The sequence below is a fragment of the Myotis brandtii genome, unplaced genomic scaffold, assembly GCF_000412655.1.
Source record: "Myotis brandtii unplaced genomic scaffold, ASM41265v1 scaffold150, whole genome shotgun sequence".
Taxonomy (NCBI): Eukaryota; Metazoa; Chordata; class Mammalia; order Chiroptera; family Vespertilionidae; genus Myotis; species Myotis brandtii.
Genome location: NW_005355411.1, coordinates 272725 through 294457, shown reverse-complemented (window position 1 = coordinate 294457; position 21733 = coordinate 272725). Strand labels below are relative to the sequence as shown.

At 43.1% G+C, this 21733-nt stretch overlaps 2 protein-coding genes and 1 pseudogene across 2 annotated transcripts in view; 2 read left to right on the top strand and 1 right to left on the bottom strand.

Annotated features, from left to right (window-relative positions):
• The first annotated feature begins 4560 nt into the window (after positions 1-4560).
• LOC102259365 (zinc finger protein 432-like) lies at positions 4561-12764 on the top strand. Its single transcript, XM_014535757.1, is given in 5 exon segments — positions 4561-5299; positions 5532-5617; positions 6475-6637; positions 6919-7014; positions 10451-12764. Coding segments are annotated over 5 exon segments (2118 nt in total). The 5' UTR covers positions 4561-5262; the 3' UTR covers positions 12187-12764.
• The window catches only part of LOC102257880 (zinc finger protein 615-like), a 29801-nt gene continuing 14996 nt past the window's right edge, over positions 6929-21733 (top strand). Inside the window, exon 1 of the mRNA XM_014535754.1 lies at positions 6929-7014. The gene's annotated coding sequence lies outside the window, so the exon portion shown is untranslated. The remainder of the gene's footprint in view (positions 7015-21733) is intronic.
• LOC106725264 lies at positions 20633-21155 on the bottom strand (annotated as a pseudogene).

The window sequence follows — 21733 nt, the reverse complement described above, 5'->3', positions numbered from 1 at the left end:
TTGTTCGCAGTTGGGCTGGTTATGGACACGCTGCTGTGAGCATCCTTTTTAAAATATATATATATTTTATTGGCTTTTTACAGAGAGGAAGGGGACGGACAGAGAGTTAGAAACATCAGTCAGCTGCCTCCTGCACGCTCCCCACTGGGGATGTGCCTGCAACCAAGGTACATGCCCTTGACCGGAATCAAACCTGCGACCCTTCAGTCCCCAGGCCGAGACTCTATCCACTGAGCCACACCGGCTAGGGCTGCTGCTGTTACAGAAAAACCGGAGAAGAACCAAGCAACGGTCTGAGAGTTTGGAGTTACACTCTATTCACCGCGGTGGGCTTAGAGAAAAGGAATTCAAATTCTAAGCAAAGCTACGAGCAGAACTTCCCTTTTTATGGAAGAGCCAGCCCTTTGTGCGCTTAGTGGTTATCTTGCTGGCGGCCTTGAAAAGTACACCACAGTTCTCAGTTCTCATGGCATCGGGCGAATCTAGTCTCTGGCCTCCAAGGTCAGGCAGCTAAGTTTATCTCCTCATTATTCAAGCAGGCTAGAAAGCAAAGTTATTTTTCAGAATAAGAGGCCGTCTAAAGAATAGCAGGGAATTCCAAACAGTAGTTATACAGAATAGGGGTTTGCCTTCACACTGTGGGCATTCTTGTCCGTGTGTTCCGGCGCCAATGTGCCCTTACTGTGGGGGGCCGGGGGCGGGTACGTGGCTTAGATGTGAACCTCAGAGAAGGCAGCGGACAGAGTCCAGGCAAGTAGTTAAAAGCCCTGTTTTTAATTTTATTTTTTAATATATTTTATTTTTTTTTTTACAGAGAGGAAGGGAGAGGGATAGAGAGTTAGAAACATCGATGAGAGAGAAACATCCATCAGCTGCCTCCTGCACACCCCCTGCTGGAGATGTGCCCGCAACCAAGGTACATGCCCTTGACCGGAATCGAACCCCGGACCTTTCAGTCCACAGGTGGAGGCTCTACCCACTGAGCCGAATCGGTTAGGGCAGAAGCCCTGTTTCTTAGCTCCTTATTCAGGGGTTGGCTGACAGCAGTGGAGAGACAAACCCAGCCTCACCCATAACTTAGTATGAAAGCCGTATTGACATGCATGTTCATATGCGCTGCTCACAGATGTAAGAAACAACACTCCAGCACCCCGTGGTGTTCTGTGTGCCCCCGAATTATATTACATCCTCTCACCCCCAGGTAATTACCATTGCTCTCCACACCGAGCACTTTAAGGCCTTTCTTTATAGTTTTATCATGTAATTAATCACCCCCGATCTTTATAGTTTATTAAGTTTACCTATTTTTAACTATCAATCATCTCACATTATGCATTTTTCAATGTCAGGCTTCTTTTGCTCAGTACATAGGTGTATATTCTTTTGCTCTGTAATGAGGGTCAGGTAACCCTATTCTATAATGTTTACACAGTAATTATTGTAGGAGTTGCAAGCCACAGAATGTCTCTCACATATGCCTCACAAAAAAGTGTTTTTGTTTTACCATTTAAAAAATATTGTTTATTGATTTCAGAAAGGAATGGAGCAGGAGAGAGAGCGATTGAAGTATCAGTGATGAGAGAGAATCATTGATTGGCTGTCTCCTGCACACCTCACACCGTGGACCGAGCCTGCAACCCGGGCATGTACCCTCCTGGTTCAAAGATGGACACTCAACCACTGAGCCACACAGGGCTGTTTTACCATTTTTTAAAAAACCATTAGGTGCCCTCCGCTCTCTCCCTGGGGAGCACCCCTGGGCCTTCCCCTTCCCCCACCTCCTTCCCTCCGGGGGACCTCCCTGTGCCTTTCTCTCTCTCTCCAAAGCTCAAGGGCCACCTTCTTTGGCCTCTGTGACTTGTTTTCTGAGCCCACGCAGCTCAGCTGGCTTAGTGTTTCTACCATTGTCACTTCCTAAATAAACTCTCCTAATACTAGTAATATCAAAAACATATAACATAGCCCAGCCGGGTGTGGCTCAGCGGTTGAGCGTCGACCCAGGAACCAAGAGGTCACCAGTTTTATTCCCTGTCAGGGCATATGCCCATTTGCGGGCTCGATCCCCAGTGTGGGGTGTGCAGGAGGCAGCCGATCAATGATTCTCTCTCATCATTGATGTTTCTATCTCTCTCTCCCTCTCCCTTCCTCTCTGAAATCAATAAAAATATATTTTAAAAAAACATATAACATAAAAACTAAAAACATTGAAAGCATTCTTAGCTTGCAAAGCTGGACCAGGTTGTATGTTCCCCTTAGCCTGCTGTAGTCTGAGTGGATGCCAGTTTTTCTTACTGTTCATTAGAGTCGTGTCCTTTGCAGTCTGCATTGTTAAGAATACTGCTGCCTTGAAAATCCTTGTGCATGGCTTCTGGTTCAAAGGTGCCCTTATTTTGCTCTGCAGGGTGGGGTGGGAGGAAATAAACACCTTAAATGTATACCTCAGAGTGAAAATGCTAGGGTGCGTGTAACTTCACTCTAAATATGATGCATAATGTTTGTACCCTAAGAAATAAGTTTGTTCCCCTTACATTTCCTCCAGGGGACTATAATTCGCTCTATAGTGTGTTCACGTGGCCTGTTTAAAATAGCTTTCCATTACTTAACACATTGAGAAATTTCCCTGTATCTTCACATTTTATTGCTGTGCCCCTCGCATTGAGATTGAGAGTTGTCTACAAAGTGATTTGTGTGTGTTCTGAGGTGGGGTTCAATCTTCTTCTCCCCATCCCCCCCACTTCCAGCGTGGATATCTGATTGTCCCCGAGCCGTTTTTTAGAAAGACAGCCTTACCCTCCTCTCTGCAGAGCTTCCTGTGTTATCAGCGTCTCTATCTGTACGTGAGTCTGTCCGTTTACAGGCATTTCATTCTGTTCTTTGGCTGACTTATCTATTGTGCTAACATGGTGCTGTCGTAATTAAAGTGACTTGAAGCCCTCATAACTGATGGAGCAACTCTTTCACCTGTTTTGAAAGGTGTGTATAGCTGTCAGTAAGGGATTTTGATTGGGATTTCATTGGGTCTTTATATACATTTGGCAGACATGGCATCTTAAAAAATGTTTGCTTTTCTGAGTCATCTTCACAGTCCTTTCCATTTATGTAACTAAGTCTATTAAAATTTCTCTCCAGATTTCTTGCTACTTATGAAATATTTTTGATGTTCTTCCAAAGAACAGGTTATACTTGTTATTTTGTTTGTTGATGGCCTGTAACTGGTAGGCAGTTACTGCAGGAAGGATGTTGTAATCTTGTACTATTAGTCTGAGTTTGTTTATTCTGTTTTTTGGTCCATTTTTACTGTATACATGTCAAGGCTTTATTACTAGGTGCATAGGGACTGCAGACTTAGTTACACCAGATTATTTGTGGTTTTCCTTTTCATAACGTATTTTTTTCTAACCTTTTCTTTCAGGCTTTCCATATCATTGTGTTTCAGATGTGTCACCTATAATGGCATGTTACTCCGTTTCAGATTTTAATTGAGTATGAGAGTTTTGAGGTATTTGTATTTAATGTAATTAATGGGAATTTTTGTTTTGCTTATACTTAATATGATTTTTAGCATGTTTTGTTTGATTTATTTTAAAAACAAATATATATTTTTAATTTTTTAAAATTGATTTGAAAGAGAGAGGGAAACACTTCATTATGCATTCATTGGTTCCACTTATGTATGCATTCATTGGTTGATGCTTGTATGTGCTCTGACCCGGGATCAAACCTATAATCTTGGCATATTGGGATGATGCTCTAACCAACTGAGCTATCCACTAGGGTAGTATGATTACTTTTGAAACAGTCACCTAAGTGTGTTGTATTTGTCTCCATTATTCTCTTTTCTATATTTTATTTCTCACTCTCTTTGTTTTTGCAATGTTTTGGACATTTTTAAAAAATATGTTTTTATTGATTTTAGAGAGAGAGCGAGAGAGGGAGAGAAACATCAATTGGTTTCTCCCCATACACACATGACCAGGGATCAAACCTGCCACCTGACTATGTGCCCTGACCAGGATTCGAACCGGCAACCTTACGGTGCATGGGATAATGCTCAACTAACTGAGCCACACTGCCCAGGGCTCAGGTGTTGTTTTAAAATTATATCTTCCCCATCCACTAGCATGTAAATTATGTACTTTAAGACAACTGTTAGTTTTTATTCTGACACTAGACACTGCATACAACCTGGAACGTTGTTAAATTCTTTTCTTTTTTTTTGGTAATATATTTTGATGATTTTTTACAGAGAGGAAGGGAGAAGGATAGAGAGTTAGAAACATGGATGAGAGGGAAACATCGATCAGCTGCCTCTTGATCCCCAAGGTTTTTTTTTGTCAGTTGATATGCTCATGTGATTTTTGTCTCCCAATTTGTCTAGGTCAGGGGTCCTCAAACTTTTTAAACAGGGGGCCAGTTCACTGTCCCTCAGATGGTTGGAGGGCCGGACTATAGTTTAAAAAAAAACTATGAACAAATTCCTATCCACACTGCACATATCTTATTTTGAAGTAAAAAAACAAAACAGGAACAAATACAATATTTGTATTTGCATGTGGCCCACCGGCCGTAGTTTGAGGACCCCTGCTATCCCCTGAGCCAAACCAGTTAGGGCACGTTGTTAAATTCTTGTCTTAATTAGTACTTTATTCTCTCCTCTGACAATACGGGGATCTTAAAGAACTTCAAATTCATTTACTACCTTCCAGTTCGTTTACCATCTGGATACTTTTGTATATATTCAAAACCCCTAAGATATTAACATTTTTGCTTATGAGACAGAGCTGAGAGCTTGCCCAGTGCACTGGGTTTCTGCCTGAAATGTGTGCAGAAACGTTTGAAGAGGCACCTGAGCACACAAGCTTTGAAGGGAAACAGTGCTCAGACCGTCTCCGTCCACATGCTCTGCTCTGTCTCAGTGATTTTCCTGAGGCTCCCCTGCTCCTGAGGCTGGTGCGGGCATGGATGTCATCTCCCAGGTCTCCTGTGACATGCACCCCACTTAACCTCCACAGGATAAAGGAGTGCCGCCACACAGGTGGGACCTAAGGCTCTCCTGGCCAGAAGAATTCGTACTTCCCGACACCATATGAAGGGACACTAGCAGTCCTGTGGCCTTGTGTGAGGGGAGGGCTCAGAGCAGCGTAGCATCGGGGCCCAGAGGAAATGTACCACCTGTGGAATCCATCCACAGGCCTGACTTCCCAGGAGCAATAGAATCATGTGAAGCAGGAGGAGGCTGTGGGGTTGGGTGTCAGCATTTCCATGACACCCCTGACTGCAGACGGATTTCTCTACAGAAATACAGAGCAGCCCTGGCTGGTTTGGCTCAGTAGGTAGAGCTTTGGCCTGGGGACTGACAGATCCCGGGTTCGATTCCAGTCAAGGGCACATGCCCGGGTTGCATGCTGGATCCCCAGTAGGGGGCGTGCAGGAGGCAGCTGATCCATGATTCTCTCTCATCATGGATGTTTCTCTCTCTCCCTCTCCTTTCCTCTCTGAAATCAATAAAAATATATTTGAAAAAGAAAGAAATACAGAGCAGACCCCAAACACACCAAGGCAGGGCCTCGCCCTTGCGGCTCTTTTCAGAGAACAGAAGGAAATGATCCAGGCTCAGGTGATTGGGTTTGCTTTATCCTTTCTTGTCTTCATTCATGGATGTCTAGAGGCCTATAAAAACCACCTTTGTTAATGTGAATTATATACATATACTATATGTATATCTTTTGTTTCTCAAATACAAAGTGGCGTTTCTAGGTTAACAAGAACAATTTTTTACACATTATTGAAACTTGTAATTGGAGACATCCATGAATGTCTGAATGCATAATTACAAAATACAAGATGGGGCAAAGTTTGTGAGTACACAAACTGCAATTTATTCTTGTATTATTATTTATTAATTATTGCATCATATATTTAAGCTATGTTTTCATTGATCAGAGAGAGAGAGAAACATCCATGAAGGAGAACCATCTACCAGTTGCCTCCTGCATGCCCCTACAGGGGATCAGGCCCGCAACCGGTCATGTACCTTGGCAGGGAATTGAACCTCTGGCCTCTCCTTGCATGGACAATGAAGCTTATCAAACTACTGGCCAGGGCAATTATTGTATTACTAGCGGCCGGTGCATGAATTCGTGCATGGGTGGGGTCCGGCCAGCCCTGCCCGGGTAGGGGCCAATGTGGGCCCGGCCAGCCAGGGGGAGGGGCCACAGGAGGTTGGCCGGCTGGCCCCACCTCCCGCAGTACTTGTCATAACGACCAGTTGTTCTGGTTGTTCTAGTCACTTAGGGTTTTATATATATAAATTTTTCACTTGAGTAACGGTAAACCTACTTTTGCCCCACCCTGTGTTTTACTAGGCATGTAATTATTCCACTATATATAAAATAAAACCCCAGTTGCTACATAGATGCACTTTATAGAGTGACATGCGCAGAAAAACTAACATTTCTTCCACATCATCTAAAGGACATCACGCCGTTACACAACATGGAGTTGTTACCGGAATCCCTGACATTTCACGATGTGGCCGTGGACTTCACCTGGGAGGAGTGGCAGCTCCTGGGCCCCGAGCAGAAGGACCTGTACAGGGACGTGATGATGGAGACCTACAGCCACCTGGTGTCACTGGGTGAGAACAGCTCCCCCGTGTCACTCAGCGGGTGCCCTGTTAGTGGCTTTTCCTTTCTCAGCTGTGTAACTGCTCATAATAACTCCACTTCTCCGAGATGGTGGAATCTCAGGTACTTCTCTTGCTGCAGACAGGAGGGTATTATGTCCCTTCTCCTGAGAGAAAAGTCTTTGTGTTACAGATGGGAAACCCGTTCGTTCCTTGAAATGTTACATTCTCTCTTCTTGACAGAGCCCAGCCCAAGATAATAGGTCTAAGTCTCTGTCCTTGTTCACAAGCAGGGTGTCAAGCCAGCAAACCAGACGCGCTCTCCAAGCTGGAACGAGGGGAAGAACCGTGGACAGTACAGCGTGGACGCCACTGTCCAGTCTCTCCAGGTGAGGGGGTGAGAACCAGCAAGGCGGGCGGCGGGGTAGTCACATTCCGGTCAGAGCTGTGACAGTGAATGAGGAAACTCAAACCTCGCCTCCACGTATTAGAATCCTTGTTCTTTGTAGAAGTTTAGAGGAAAACATACCCTTTCTTATTTTCTGATAAAAAAGCTTATTTTATCCACCTCGTGTTTTTGTTTATGTAGTTTTCTCCCCCCTGGGATTCTCAGATCTTTCTCCTTTTTGTCCACAGTGAGGGTGTCTCTGCCTGTGTTAGCACCTCTCTTGCTATGAAATCCCACTTCCCAGGCCTCTCCGGAAAGACGGAACTTGGAATTCATTGCTTTTTTCTTGCTACTGGGCCTTTGTGCCCTGTTTCCCTCCATAACATCCAACCCACCTTAGGTGCTGGGTCCCGGTGATCATGTGCTTTTCACGGCGCATTCATGTCGTTTGTGTTTGTTTTTGTTTGATTTTAACACTTGTAGTTTTGTTTTGTTTTTTAATATACTTTATTGATTTTCTTATAGCGAGAAAGGGAGAGGGATAGAGAGTTAGAAACATTGATGAGAGAGAACCTTCGATCAGCTGCCTCCTGCACACTCCCTATTGGGGATGTGCCCACAACTAAGATACATGCCCTTGGCTGGAATCGAACCTGGGACCCTTGAGTCCACTGGCTGACGCTCCATCTACTGAGCCAAACTGGTTAGGGCCATGTCGTTCTTCACTCCAAGATTCTTCATACTCAGTTCTCATCTCTCTTAAGATTTCCTCTATTCGCATGAGTTAACTTCTTTCTGTTTTGTGACATAGACTCCCAAATCGACTTCTCCCTCAATATTGTCTAATGTACATTTTCTTTTTAAGTATTTTACTCATCGTCATGGCAGCAGGTCTCTGATTTCCCATTTTGTGGGAGAGCAGGAATCATCTTCCCTTTATTCCTTTTTAAGTCTAGTTTCTCTTTCAGCACTAGACATTTTTACCAGTAATTCTGTCCATCCTGGCATCACCTGGCATGTTCCCTATGTGCTGAGCTGAGCTCCCTTCTTAAAGATCTCTACTCCTTCATTTGATGACAAAAAAAACCTTATCATCCTATGTGAGTTACAGCCCAAACTAGGTCATGACTGCTGTCTGCTTCAAGTGACTTCCATTTTAGTTTTCCTAATTTAGATTTTTCTTTATTCTTAGATGTTATCACTGCATTAACCTTCCTTAAACTTTTGCTTTTATATCATATTTTAATGGCTTTACTTAGATTTAATTTATATAGGATACAATATACCCATTTAAAATATACAGTCAGCCCTGGATGGGTTGCTCAGTTGACTGGGGCATTACCCTGTACACCAAAAAAAGTTGAGGGTTAGACCACTGGTTGGGGCTCAGAATGGGAAGCAACCAATCGATGTTTCTCTCACATTGATATTTCTTTCTCTCTCTCTCTCTCTCTCTCTCTCTCTCTCTCTTTTAAATTAATAAAAACATATCCTCAGGTGAGAATTAGGAAAAAAAATAATATATATATATAGTTGACTAGATTTTAGTATATTTATGTAGTTGGTGATGGTTATTACCACAATCAATTTTGGGACATTTTATATGTATATATTCTAATCATGGCTTTGATTCCGGCAGCTTTGTAGTAATTTTGGAAATTGCAAAGAGTGAATTCTCCAACTCTGTTCTTCTCTTTCAAGACAGTTTTAACATCTGGATCCTTTAGTTTCCATTGTAATATTAGAATCAGCTTGTAAATTTCTGCAAAAAAACGCAGCTAGTATTTTGATAGGGATTACATTAAATATGTATCTGAGTTGGGTAGTAATTTTATCTTAAGCATATTCTGCATCCTAATTGGGGTAATTGGTTGTTTTTCTATCTAATTTGGTCTTTAATTTCTTCCAACAACATTTCATAAGTTTCAGAATAAAAGTTTGACAGTTGTCTTTCTTAAATTTGTTCCTATGTACGATATTCTTTTTTCTTCCTTTTTAAAAAAAATATTTTCTTGATTTTTTACAGCATTAAAGCAAACAGCCATTTTGTGGAGGGGGTCAGCTCTCAGGAAACAGCATGCAGACTCAGGGAGCTGATGTGCTCAGGAAGAGGAATGTACTGTTATACTCGTGGTACAATTTTGATAGTAAAACTATACAGACGCAGAAATAGCAGAGGTGCATATGTAGAATTTGTATATGTTGATGGCATCCACACTGCTATTTTCAGATAAGACTTTTAAAAATGTATATATTCAACCCATATCTTCATGTTTGTACTTGTATTTGTAATAATCACCTTAACTTTTGTTTCACAGTGCACTCTAGCTTTTCCCCTTATTCTGGACTTATTTGTTTCATTGGGAGACATTCCACCTATCTCATCAATCAAGCCATATAATTCTTGGAGTCATCCTTGAGTCCTCACTTTTATTAACTCTTCTGCTTCTCCCATTGAGCCAATCAATGAACCATATCATCTCTTTAAGTACAGGGTGGGCAAAAGTAGGTATACAATGGTGATTAAGTGAAACAGTGTCTATTCTTATATTATTATTTATAGAATATTTTCATTTTACATATGAACAACTGTAAACCTACTTTTGCTCAACCCTGTAAATAATGATTTCGTCCACTTCCCTAGGCCTTTTCTCCTTTCCCAGAGGTCAGTTAGTGGGGCTGAAAATCCGACCATTAGCTCATTTGATCTTGGTAGTGACTAACTCTATCCTGAGAGGATATAGGGAGTATGCTGTCCTCTCATTAGCAGAAATGCAGGTGTTTGTTTTTTTAAAATATATTTTTATTTCAGAGTGGATGGGAAAGGGAGATAGAAACATCAATGATGAGAGAGAATCATTGATCAGCTGCCTCCTGCAACCCAACACTGGGGATTGAGACCGCCACCCAGGCATGTGCCCTGACCAGGAATCGAACCTTTGGTTCATAGGTTGACACTCAACCATTGAACCACAACAGCCAGGCTCAGCTGTTTTTAATGTAGAAGAAAAGATACTTCTGTCACTCAGGAAATTGCAGCGGTTTCACAACATCAATGTCAAGAACTATGCATGGCCCTGACTGGTTTGGCTCAATGCATGGGGCGTCGGCCTGCGGACTGAAGGGTCCCGGGTTCGATTCCGGTCAAGGGCATGTGCCTTGGTTGTGGGCACATCCCCAGTGGGGGGTGTGCAGGAGGCGGCTGATCGAAGTTTCTGACTCTCTGTCCCTCTCCTTCCTCTCTGTAAAAAATCAATAAAATATATTTTTTTAAAATAAAGAACTAATGTATGAAGACCAAATGTATTTTTTATTTTACATCATATAGAATTGTCACTAAATAGTTACTTCACATAACAGCTTTTTACAAAACAGTTTTATTTCAAACAAGGATTGTGAGTGATTCCAGAATGATTCCCTGTTCTCTTCTGTCCTAGAACTCAGGAAGGTGGATGATCTTCTGCAGCATCACGTGCAAATCCAAAGCCTTCAGAAGAGGGTCGACCGAGGCTGTGAACATAGTATGTTAGCAGATACTGTTAATCAGAGTGAAGATCATTCTCTATTCAAGCAAAATTGTGATATGTTTGAGATAAGTGAAAAACCTTTAAAGTCAAATTTAAATTTTGGAAACCAAAACAGAAGTTGTAACTTAAAGAATTCTGTGGAATTGAAGGGAGATGGGATATCCATTCTTCATGCTAACCATGAACAATTTAATTCTGAGATTATGTTTCCTGTCAGTACCAAACCCATTAATAGTCAATCCCAGGTCACTCAGCAACAGAAATCTCACAATGTAGAGAAAGCCCATGTATGTGTTGGATGCGGGGAAGCCTTCATGAAAACGTCTCAGCTCACTGATCATCAGAGAGTTCATACTAGTGAGAAACCCTATGGGTGCAGTCTGTGTGGGAAAGGCTTTAGCAGAAAATCCAGGCTCACTAAACATCAGAAAATACATACGGGACTCAAACAGAATGAATGCACTGAATGCGACAAAACCTTCCTCAAGACATCCCAGTTCAATAAACATCAGAAAAGTCACATGAAAGAGAAACCTTATACGTGTAGTGAATGTGGGAAAGCGTTCATCATAAAGTCTCTTCTCATTTATCATCAAAGAACTCACACTGGAGAGAAGCCTTATACATGCAATGAATGTGGAAGGGGTTTTACCAAGAAGTGTCATCTTATTGAGCATCACCGAACTCACACAGGAGAGAGACCTTATACATGCAGTGAATGTGGGAAGGGCTTTATCCACAAGAGTCATCTTATTGAACATCTCCGAACTCATACAGGAGAGAAACCTTATACATGCAGTGAATGTGGGAAAGGATTCTCAGTGAAGCACCACCTCATAGGACATCAGCGAACTCATACAGGAGAGAAACCTTTTTTATGCAGTGAATGTGGGAAACGATTCTCATGGAAACAGTGCCTTATTGGACATCAGCGAATTCATACTGGAGAGAAACCCTATGTATGTGTTGTGTGTGAAAAAGGCTTCCCCTGGAGGGGTGCTCTCACTATACATCAGCGAAGTCATACTTCAGACAAACCATATATGTGCAACGAATGTGGAAAGGGCTTCACCGTGAAGAGTCGGCTGATTATACATCAGCGAATGCACACAGGAGAAAAGCCTTTTTTATGCAGTGAATGTGGGAAAGGCTTCTCATTGAAGCAGGGCCTTGTTGAACATCAGCGAACGCATACTGGAGAGAAACCCTATGTATGTGTTGTGTGTGATAAAGGCTTCACTATGAAGCGTAATCTCACTGTACATCAGCGAAGACATACTTCAGATAAACCATATATGTGCAATGAATGTGGAGAGGGCTTCACTGTGAAGAGTCGTCTGATTGTACATCAGCGAATGCACACAGGAGAGAAGCCCTATGTATGCAGTGAATGTGGAAAAGGCTTCCCAGTAAAAATATACCTGACTGTACATCAATGGACTCATACAGGAGAGAAACCTTATGTATGTAGTGTATGCAGGAAAGGTTTCACAGCGAAGCAAAATCTCATTAGACATCTGCTGAAACATACAGGAGAGAAGCCCTATGTATGTAATTTGTGTGGAAAAGGGTTCACCATGAAGACTGACCTCACTTTACATCAGCAAACTCATACTTAAGAGAAACTGTATGTGCAGTGCATATGAGGAAGGCTTCATTGTGAAGAGTATACTAGATATACATCAGCAAAACTCATGCTGCAGAGAAGCCCTACACGCAAGAATTGTGATGAAGTCTTTAAGAAGATGTGCGTTGTACAACGTCAGAGATTTCACTCAGGAAATACTTGCTTTGCATGGATTGAATGTGGAAAATTCTCATTCAGCAAAAATGATCTTGTTACCCACCAGAGAAATCACATGGGTGAGAAACCCTATTGATGTAATGAATGTGGGAAAGCCTTCACTACAAACTCAAGACTTTTATATTCATCAAAGAACACATACAGGAGGGAGGCCCTAAGAATGCAGCAATCGTGGAAAAGCTTCTGACCACTTGTCATTTTTAAACAAGAGATTTCATAGGTGTTTGCTTTGGGGAAAGCCTGTTTCCAACTTTAGGCTCTCAAGGTAATAGTATGCAATGAAGAATAACTGAATGCAAAAGGAGAGATGGGGGGAAAAAAGAATTAAGTTACTGTAAAGAATGTGGTATTGCGAAACCTGTTTGGCTCAGTGGATAGAGCGTCGGCCTGCGGACTGAAAGGTCCCAGGTTTGATTCAGGTCAAGGGCATGTACCTGGGTTGCGGGCACATCCCCAGTGGGAGATGTGCATGAGGCAGCTGATCGATGTTTCTCTCTCATCGATGTTTCTAACTATCTCTCTCCCTTCCTCTCTGTAAAAAGTCAATAAAATATATTTTTTAAAAAGAGAATGTGGTACTGTCTTTCTTGGTCAATTACCTCATTTTATATCAAAAAATTACAAAACAACTCAAATACAATCAGCCTTGATTAAAATATTTTAGGACATTATATGTCGAAGAAATTTATCCCGATGTAAATCCTATGAATGTGACAGTAGTAAATTCTTTAGTGGGAAGTAGACCCTATCACATGTGATCAGATCATGATCAAATGAATATTTCTAATTGTTTGAAAGCATCTGCCCCAAAAGTAAGACTTCGATAGATGTCAGTTCACACTAGAGAAATACTTTTCTCTGTCAGGAACATGGCATAGATTGCATAATTCATGTTGCCTTATTTGCCACAAATCCATGCAGAAATAACTCATGAACACATTCAATTTGGTGGTCTTTCGCAAATGAAGAGAAGCCTTGAATGAAAAAGCATTCTGTCACAAGTCTGAACAGAAAATATACCTCACAAGCCTTTGTGGACAGAATACCTTCAACAGTATTTCTACTCACCTTGCCTTTGATTTTATAAGTTTTAAACCATGACAATTACTCTCATTGTGAATTAAATTTTAATATATACAACACATGACTGGTCTATGCCTGTTTAAATCTCTAATTAAATATTGCACTTCTTTCTATTTTTGGGTTATTTCAGAATACTTGAAGTACATGTAAATGAATATATTCATTTATAAGGATAATATTTTAATGTGTTTGACTAAGTTTATAAGTAGCATCAAGTAGTTTATAAAATTAATATAAATGTGATTTTTAATTTTGAAAAAAAAACTTAATTTTGAAATAAGCTTAGAATCACAAAAACTGAAATTTTCTTGAGATTTCCAAATGCCCTTCATCTATCTATTTACTTCCAAAGGTAAAACCTTACATAGTCACAGTTCATTCTCAAGTAGAGTAAAGTGAAATTGTTACAGTGCTCTTAACTATAGGTTTTATTTGTATCTCCAGTTTTAGCGAACACTCATTTTTGTTTGTTTTATTATATATAATTTAAGGAAATTTTATCACATGTAGATTTTTGTAACCATAGTAGAAATTCAGAAAGTTTTGCTATCACAAACTCCTTCAGGCTATCTTTCATTCTGATTTCAGAGAACAGAAGGGAGAGGGTGATAGAAACATCAATGATGAGAGAGAATCATTGATTGGCTGCCTCCTGCACACCCCCTACCAGGGATCACGCCTGAAACCCAGGCATGTGCCCTGACCGGTTATCGACCTGACCTGGTTCATGGGTTGATACTCAGCCACTGAGTACCACGGTCCAACTACCTTTTCATAGTCACATCCTTGCCCTGACCTTAGTTTTTGGCATCATTGCTCTCTTTGTATCTGTAATTTTATCATGTATGGAATATTAGAAAAATTGAGTCATTTGACATGTATCCTTCTCAGATGGGCTGTTTGAACTTGTAAGAATACATATTGGTCTCTGCCTCTGGTTCCACGTACAAATTGCCTGGAACGCCTGTAAATTTCTAAGTGATAACAGGGGAGAGGGTCTGGAAGTACAATTCATGGTCAATCTTGCCTATTTGAGGAAGGATTCATAAACATCCCTATAGCTGGATATTCTGAGATCTTCCAGGTGGGTAAAGACATCCAGGTATGGGAAGGGTGATGCACCCTCATTTCATGGGGACAGATGCTGTGCTTGGGACTCCCAGACCTTGCAGAGTGTATCTCTATCTGCCTGTTCATCTGTAACCTCAATGATGAATGTGTAGTTAGATGTGTATTATCACTTTAACTTTGGTAAAATGTCTGGTCACTTGTAACTGTCTATGACTTCTGGCAATTTTTTAATTAAAGGAGCAGGGAAACAACAAAGATATATGTTGGAATTTCACTAATTTCATGCCTTTTTCTCTATGCAACAAGTCTTCATATTGTGATAGTCAGTTTTTCATGCTGATAACTGAATGATGAGCTGATGTTCTTCCTGGGTTCGTGTCTCACAAAGTTGAAGAATAAAATTGTGGACCAGAAGATTTAAGCAAGGGGTGTAGGATTTATTCAAGCAGATACAGACTCCCTGCACAGGGAGGGGACCCAAGAAAGGGTACCCACTGAAGCTCACTTGTCTACGGGTTTTTATCCACCATAGACTCACTCTTTGTCTATCCATGTCACTCTCTGATTGGCTCCTTCTATCTGCCTTGCCTAGGAACAGTTTCAAAGCCCACTCACTGATCCCCGTATTTTCTTTTTTCCTCCCCCTTCTTTTGACCTTTCTGCCGTATTCTGCACTTGCAAGATAAACATCCTAGTGGTTTGGAGCTTGGCTTTACAGTCATGTACACATTTCTTTTCCTATATGTCCTACCTTACCTGCCTATCTTGTCTCCAACTCCTCTCAGTTCCCCCTTTGATTAGGAAACCCCAACTGCTGTTGGGAACAGAGTTGACAACTATTCTGGCTGCTTCCTGCTGAGTAGGGGCGTAAGTTGAAGCAGTTGTCAGAGGTCCCATTTAAGGTGAGCCATCTAGAGGTCCACAGAAGAAGGATGTGACTTTCATCAGTGGCTCCATCTGCGGGACCATTTAGAGCAGTGGTTCTCAACCTTCCTAATGCCACGACCCTTTAATACAGTTCCTCATGTGGTGGGGACCCCCAACCATAAAATTATTTTCGTTGCTATTTCATAACTAATTTTCCTACTGCTATGAATCGTAATGTAAATATCTGATATGCAGGATGTATTTTCTTTTTTTTTTTTAAACAAGTTTAGCAAAAATAGACGCAGGATGTATTTTCATTGTTCGCGTCCCACAGGTTGAGAACCGATGATTTAGAGCTTTACAGGCTCTGTGTAAGAAAAAAAAATGCATTAGAGGGTTTAACAAGAGCCAAAGTTGAGTGCCAGGAGGAGCATAAAGAGGGGATCCAGCTAGAGGTAAAAGCCAGGAGGCCCAGTTAATATTCTGTAGCCAGGTGCCTCCAGATTCCGAAAGTTGTCAGACCTTCGAGGCTCTATCGACGAAATCCTTACCTTCATCCCTTACTATGGGAGACTGGTTGGCATAAAAACTGCATTCTTCCTCTAGGAATAGGCATAGTCCCCCTTTCTCAGCTGTGAGAAGGTCAAGTCCTCTCTAATTTTGGAGGGTAACCCAAATTAGCTAGAGTCCATCTGGTCTTGTAATGCGACAATACTCTGGGAAATTTCTTCCAAGCTTTCTGTAAGGTCTTTAGATGTCATCCCCTGGCAGCTAAGGTATCTCACCCAGGAGGGGCACAGGGCTTTCTGGCATAATCAGGAAGGCCTGGGAAAAGAACAGCTCACCCCAGCTACACCCTAAAGGCTCAGAAAAATAGCTCTTTATGGGCTTTCCAGACACACCGGTGAAGGTCACAGCCTCTGAGGCTGTTTGACCGGGGTTCGAGAGTGCTGAGAAAGTGGCTCCAGTATGGAGGAGGATTACCCGGGGCTTCTGGGAGGAGTTCAGAGTCCTATGGGGAGCCAGGTAGGGAGGCTCCAGGGCCTGCCTGGACCAGTTGGGTCATCAGCTCAGTTCGGTTCCCTGGGACTTCCCGTAGTTTCCATTACAAACAGGACAGGGCTTAGGTGGCCATTTTGCTCGCCCTTTCCTCCACTGAATAGCCTTTGCACCTTTGTCAAACAGTTGAGTATGTTTGATGTATATTGTTTTTTTGTTGGATCTCTCTATTCTGTTCCTCTTACGTATATGTTCATCCTTTCACAAATACTGTCAATACCAATGCAACATACCAGTGTTGAAATATGTTGATAACAACCCTGTATGATGGTTCTTTTTAGTCAGAATTGTTTTCCTATTTTCAGTCTAGGAACCTGACAAATACTAGCTTTACCAGGAGATCCATGTTAACTCATTTTGGTATTTTCTAATCCTGAATATGGCATGATGAGAAAGAGACTTCAATTCCCAAATTCATAACCCCTGTTTAGTGAGGGAACCTTACACCAACCCAAAGGATGGATGAATATACAAAATACCTGGTTAGTAATCCTCTAAATAATTGAGGCCATAAATGAGAAAAAGACTGAGAAATGGTTACAGAGCAGAGATACTAGTAATTAAGGAAATGATCTCTAAATGCAATATTGTGTTTTGGATTGAATCCTGGGACAGATAAAGGATTGAACTGGAAAAACTTGTGAAATCCAAGTAGAATCTGTAATTTGGTTGTGCATTATGCCAGTTAATATCTCAATTTGACAAATGTAGCATGGTTATATAAAATGTTCACATGATGGGAAGACAAATGAAGTTATAGGGGAACTCTTTGCAGAAGTACCTTGTGACCTTTGTGTAAATATAAAATTTTGACAAAATATGAAGCTTATTAAAAATAGTTCTAATTTGTGTCAACTATAATACAATAAAACTGGATGAAATAGGTAGATGTAATTTTCTTTTAATTTCTCAAATGTATTTCTATATTATACATTTCTTATAATACATTTTTATTGATTTCAGAGAGGAAGGGAGGGGGAGAGAGAGATAGAAACATCAATGATGAGAGAGAATCATTGACTGGCTGCCTCCTGCATGCCTCCTACTGGGGATTAAGCCACAACCCTGGCATGTACCCGTGACCGGAATCAAACCTGGGACCCTTTAGTCCGCAGGCTGACGCTCTATCCACTGAGCCAAACCAGCTAGAGCTATATTATACATTTTTTATGTATACATATTTGTAATTAATATTAAGTGGCTATAATAACATCCTGAGTGAACTAGAAGGATGGTAACTAGTGTCACATAGAGGTTATGCTTTAATGTAATCCTGAAATATGTTTCGGTTCTTAAAAACCACTTCTTGCAAGAAATTTCCCACCACAAGCTGCCTGTTGGTCTGCATTTACCAGATGTATAACCTTTCCTCTTGGCAGGATTTTATTATCTGTCGTTTGGGAACTTGGGGTTTTTTTGTGTGTGGGTTTTTAAATCCTCACCCAAGGATATTTTGTGTTTTTTTAAATCCTCACCCAATGATTTCTAGAGAGAGTGCAATGGAGCGGGAGGGGGATGGGGAGAGAAACATCCATGTGAGAAACCCATCCATTGGTTGCCGCCCACATGTCCCCCTTACCAGGGCTGGGGATTCTGCAACCCAGGGACCTGCCCTTGACCAGGAATGGAACACCCACCACCTTTGGTCGCAGGCCCACACTCTAACCACTGAAGAACCTGGCCAGGGCAACTTGTGGTTTTTTTTTTAGAAATATGTTGTACAAACTGGAAAACAAAATCTGCAGCCATGGCCTGTATAGTTGCTTTGTTGGCGTGCTGTGCAGAGCACCGGGAAAGTGGCAGTTTTAATTCTGGGTGAGGACACATGCCCTGTTTCAGGTTTGATCCCTGTGGGGGGCGTACAGGAGGCAACCCATCAGTGGATCTCTCTCTCAGCAATTTCTCTCTCAAAATGAATGACAAAATTTATAGTAATTAAAGGGTAATATGCTAAATAGACCGGGTATTTTCTGGACAAAGCTAAGGTGGGTCAAGTCAGAAGCAGTTAAAGGCAATGAGGCCGGCAAGGGAGAGCAGTTAGGGGTGATCAGGCCAACAGGGGAGAGCAGTTAGGGGTGATCAGGCCAGCAGGCAGGTGAGCAGTTAGGAGCCAGCAGTCCCAGATTGCCAGAGGTATCTGGCCTAAACCGGCAATCAGACATCCCCTGAGGGGTCCTGGATTGGAGAGGTTGTAGGCCAGGCTGAAGAGCTCCCCTCCCCCACACGAATTTCATGCACCAGGCCTCTAGTAAATAAATAACATAACATAAAAAGCTGCAGTCACATGAGTTCTTTGCCCAGACCACGCAAGACAATTTATCTCATTTCGTATTTGCCTCCTCAAGCTCTGAAAATATTACTCACTTTACACAACTGTCAAAGTGCTAGGAAACGAGATAAAATTCCTGAGTTTCTCACCTTCCCTCCATCCCTGGCTACTGGACCCAAAGTCCTGGCTTTGCCTTCTGTACGGCAGTCAGGCCTCCCATCCCAACATGGCGGCCCCCATGCGGCGGCGCAGCCACAGGGCGCCGCCATTTTGCCGGGAGGGGAATACGGTTCTGCGAAGGCCTCAGGTCCCCGCCCGCCGCCGCCGGATGACGCAATATCTGAGCGCCGCTTGCAGCAGCCGAATCCGTTCGCGGAAGTGTAACGCTTGGGCCCTCCCGGTGGTTTGCAGAAAGCAGGTCAGTGAGCTCCTGTCCTTGCAAGTTTATAGAAAATGTTTGCCTCTTTGTGAGGTTCGCCAGAGGGTGGGAGGGGTGCAGCGGGATCCGCGGGTTTCCCGGCGGCGGTCACGTCACAGCGTGGAAGGGGTGTGGCCAGACCCGTGGAATTCCCGGCGGGGGTCGGGGTGGGGGGAGCGCCCAAGTGTTTGGGAGGAAGCAGGTGTGTCGCTCCCGCCTGCGGTTGGGGTCCCTTTGGGGTCCCCCGGCGGCTCGGGGTCGGGAGAGATGGACGGCCGTGTCCCGCCCGCCGTGGCCTTTGCGGGTCCCTCTGTGAGGGACGCGGCTGGCGTTTGGCTCATCGGGGCGTCAGGTTCCGGTCCGGGGTTTTCCGCGGGGCTCCATGAGGTGGGGGTCGCCGTGTGGGGGCGTCGGGTCCGGTTTTGGGGTTAATGGGGGGAGGGAGAGTGCGTGTCTTTCCGGAGGTCGGGGGCGGCGGAGCTGTGGTCGCCCAGGACCCCAGCTGGTGGGGGTGGAGGTTCCTCCCGGCTGGAGGCTGAGGCCGTTTCCTGCTGCTGATGAACGTGTGTTGTTCGCAGCCGGCCTGATTGCCTCTAACTGCCTCTGCCTTGGCCCCGCTGCCACCCTGGGAAGATACCCGGTCTGATTAGCATATTACCCTTTAATTAGTATAGATTTTGTCATTCATTCATTCATTTTGAGAGAGAGAGACATTGCTGTGAGAGAGACCCACTGGTGGCTTCCCTCCTGTACGCCCACGATCGAACCCGAAACAGGGCATGTGTCCTCACTCCCAATAGAAACTGCCACCTTCCGGGTGCTCTGGACCGCGGGCCAACGCTGAGGCGTCAAGGCCTGGGCGAGGGCGGAGCCGGTGATGGGGGGAGACTGGGGTCCCCTATGAAGGACGCTGCTGTGAGCATTCTTTTTTTTTTTAAATATATTTTATTGGCTTTTTACAGAGAGGAAGGGGAGGGATAGAGAGTTAGAAACATCGATGTGAGAGAAACATCGATCAGCTGCCTCCTGCACACCCCCACTGGGGATGTGCCCCAACCAAGTGCATGCCCTTGACCGGAATTGAACCTGGGGCCCTTCAGTCCGCTGGCGGAGGCTCTATCCACTGAGCCAAACCGGTTAGGGCAGAAGCCCTGTTTCTTAGCTCCTTATCTAGGGGTTGGCTGACAGCAGCGGAGAGACGAACCCAGCCTCACTCATAACTTCGTATGAAAGCCGTATTGACATGCATGTTCATATGTGCTGCTCACAGATGTAAGAAACAACACTCCAGCACCCCGTGGTGTTCTGTGTGCCCCCTAATTATATTACATCCTCTCACCCCCAGGTAATTACTATTGCTCTCCACACCGAGCACTTTAAGGCCTTTATAGTTTTGTCATGTTATTAATCACCCCCGATCTTTATAGTTTATTAAGTTTACCTATTTTTAACTGTATCAGTCATCTTATATTATGCATTTTTTAATGTCAGGCTTCTTTTGCTCAGTACATAGGTGTGTGCTTTTTTTTTTTTTAGAGTGTGAAATTTTTATATTTAGAATTAGGCAGCTGGACTCAGTTTAGATGATTCCTATTTTGTTGGCAACATCCAAAGCATCATAGTCAGGAGCCAGTCGAACATATGCCTTCTCGCCATCAGGCCTGATCAGGGTCTTGACCTTGGCCAAATCAGTGTCATAGAGCTTCCTCACAGCCTGTTTGATCTGGAACTTGTTGGCCTGGACATCCACAATGAACACTAGTGTATTATTGTCTTCTATCTTCTTCATGGCTGACTTAGTAGTCAGGGGGAATTTGATGATGGCGTAGTGGTTAAGCTTGTTTCTCCTGGGCGTGCTCTTCTGAGGATATTTCGGCTGCCTCCGGAGCCTTAGTGTCTTTGGCTGTCGGAAGGTGGGTGATGTATAGATCTTCTTTTTTGTGTGGCTGTGGACGCCTTTCAACACTACTTTCTTTGCCTTCAAAGCCTTTGCTTTGGCTTCGGCTTTGGGAGGGGCAGGGGCTTCCTTCTTAGCTTTCGGCATCTTCCTAAAAAGCAGGTGTATGCATTAACCAGTTTGGCTCAGTGGATAGACGTCGGCCTGCGGACTGAAATGTCCCAGGTTCGATTCCGGCTAAGGGCATGTACCTTGGTTGCAGGAACATCCCCAGTAGGGGGTGTGCAGGAGGCAGCTGGTTGATGTTTCTCTCTCATTGATTTTCTAACTCACTATCCCTCTCCCTCCTCTCTGTAAAAAATCAATAAAATATATATATTTTTTAAAAAACAGGTGTATACTTTTTTGCTCTGTAATGAGGGTCAGGTACTCTATTCTATAATGTTTACACAGTAATTATTTTAGAAGTTGCAAGCCACAGAATGTCTCTCACATATGCTTCACAAAAAAAAGTGTTTTGTTTTACCATTTAAAAAATAGTTTTTATTGATTTCAGAAAGGAAGGGAGTAGGAGAGAGAGCGATTGAAATATCAATTGCCGGAAGCTGGTCCATCCTTGCTGCTTGACACAGTCGCTGCAGGGAAGAAACATCTGCACAGCATATGTTTCAAGGGACCTGGCGTATATGGCATACTGTTCTTAATATGCTTGCTCACCTTCTTGG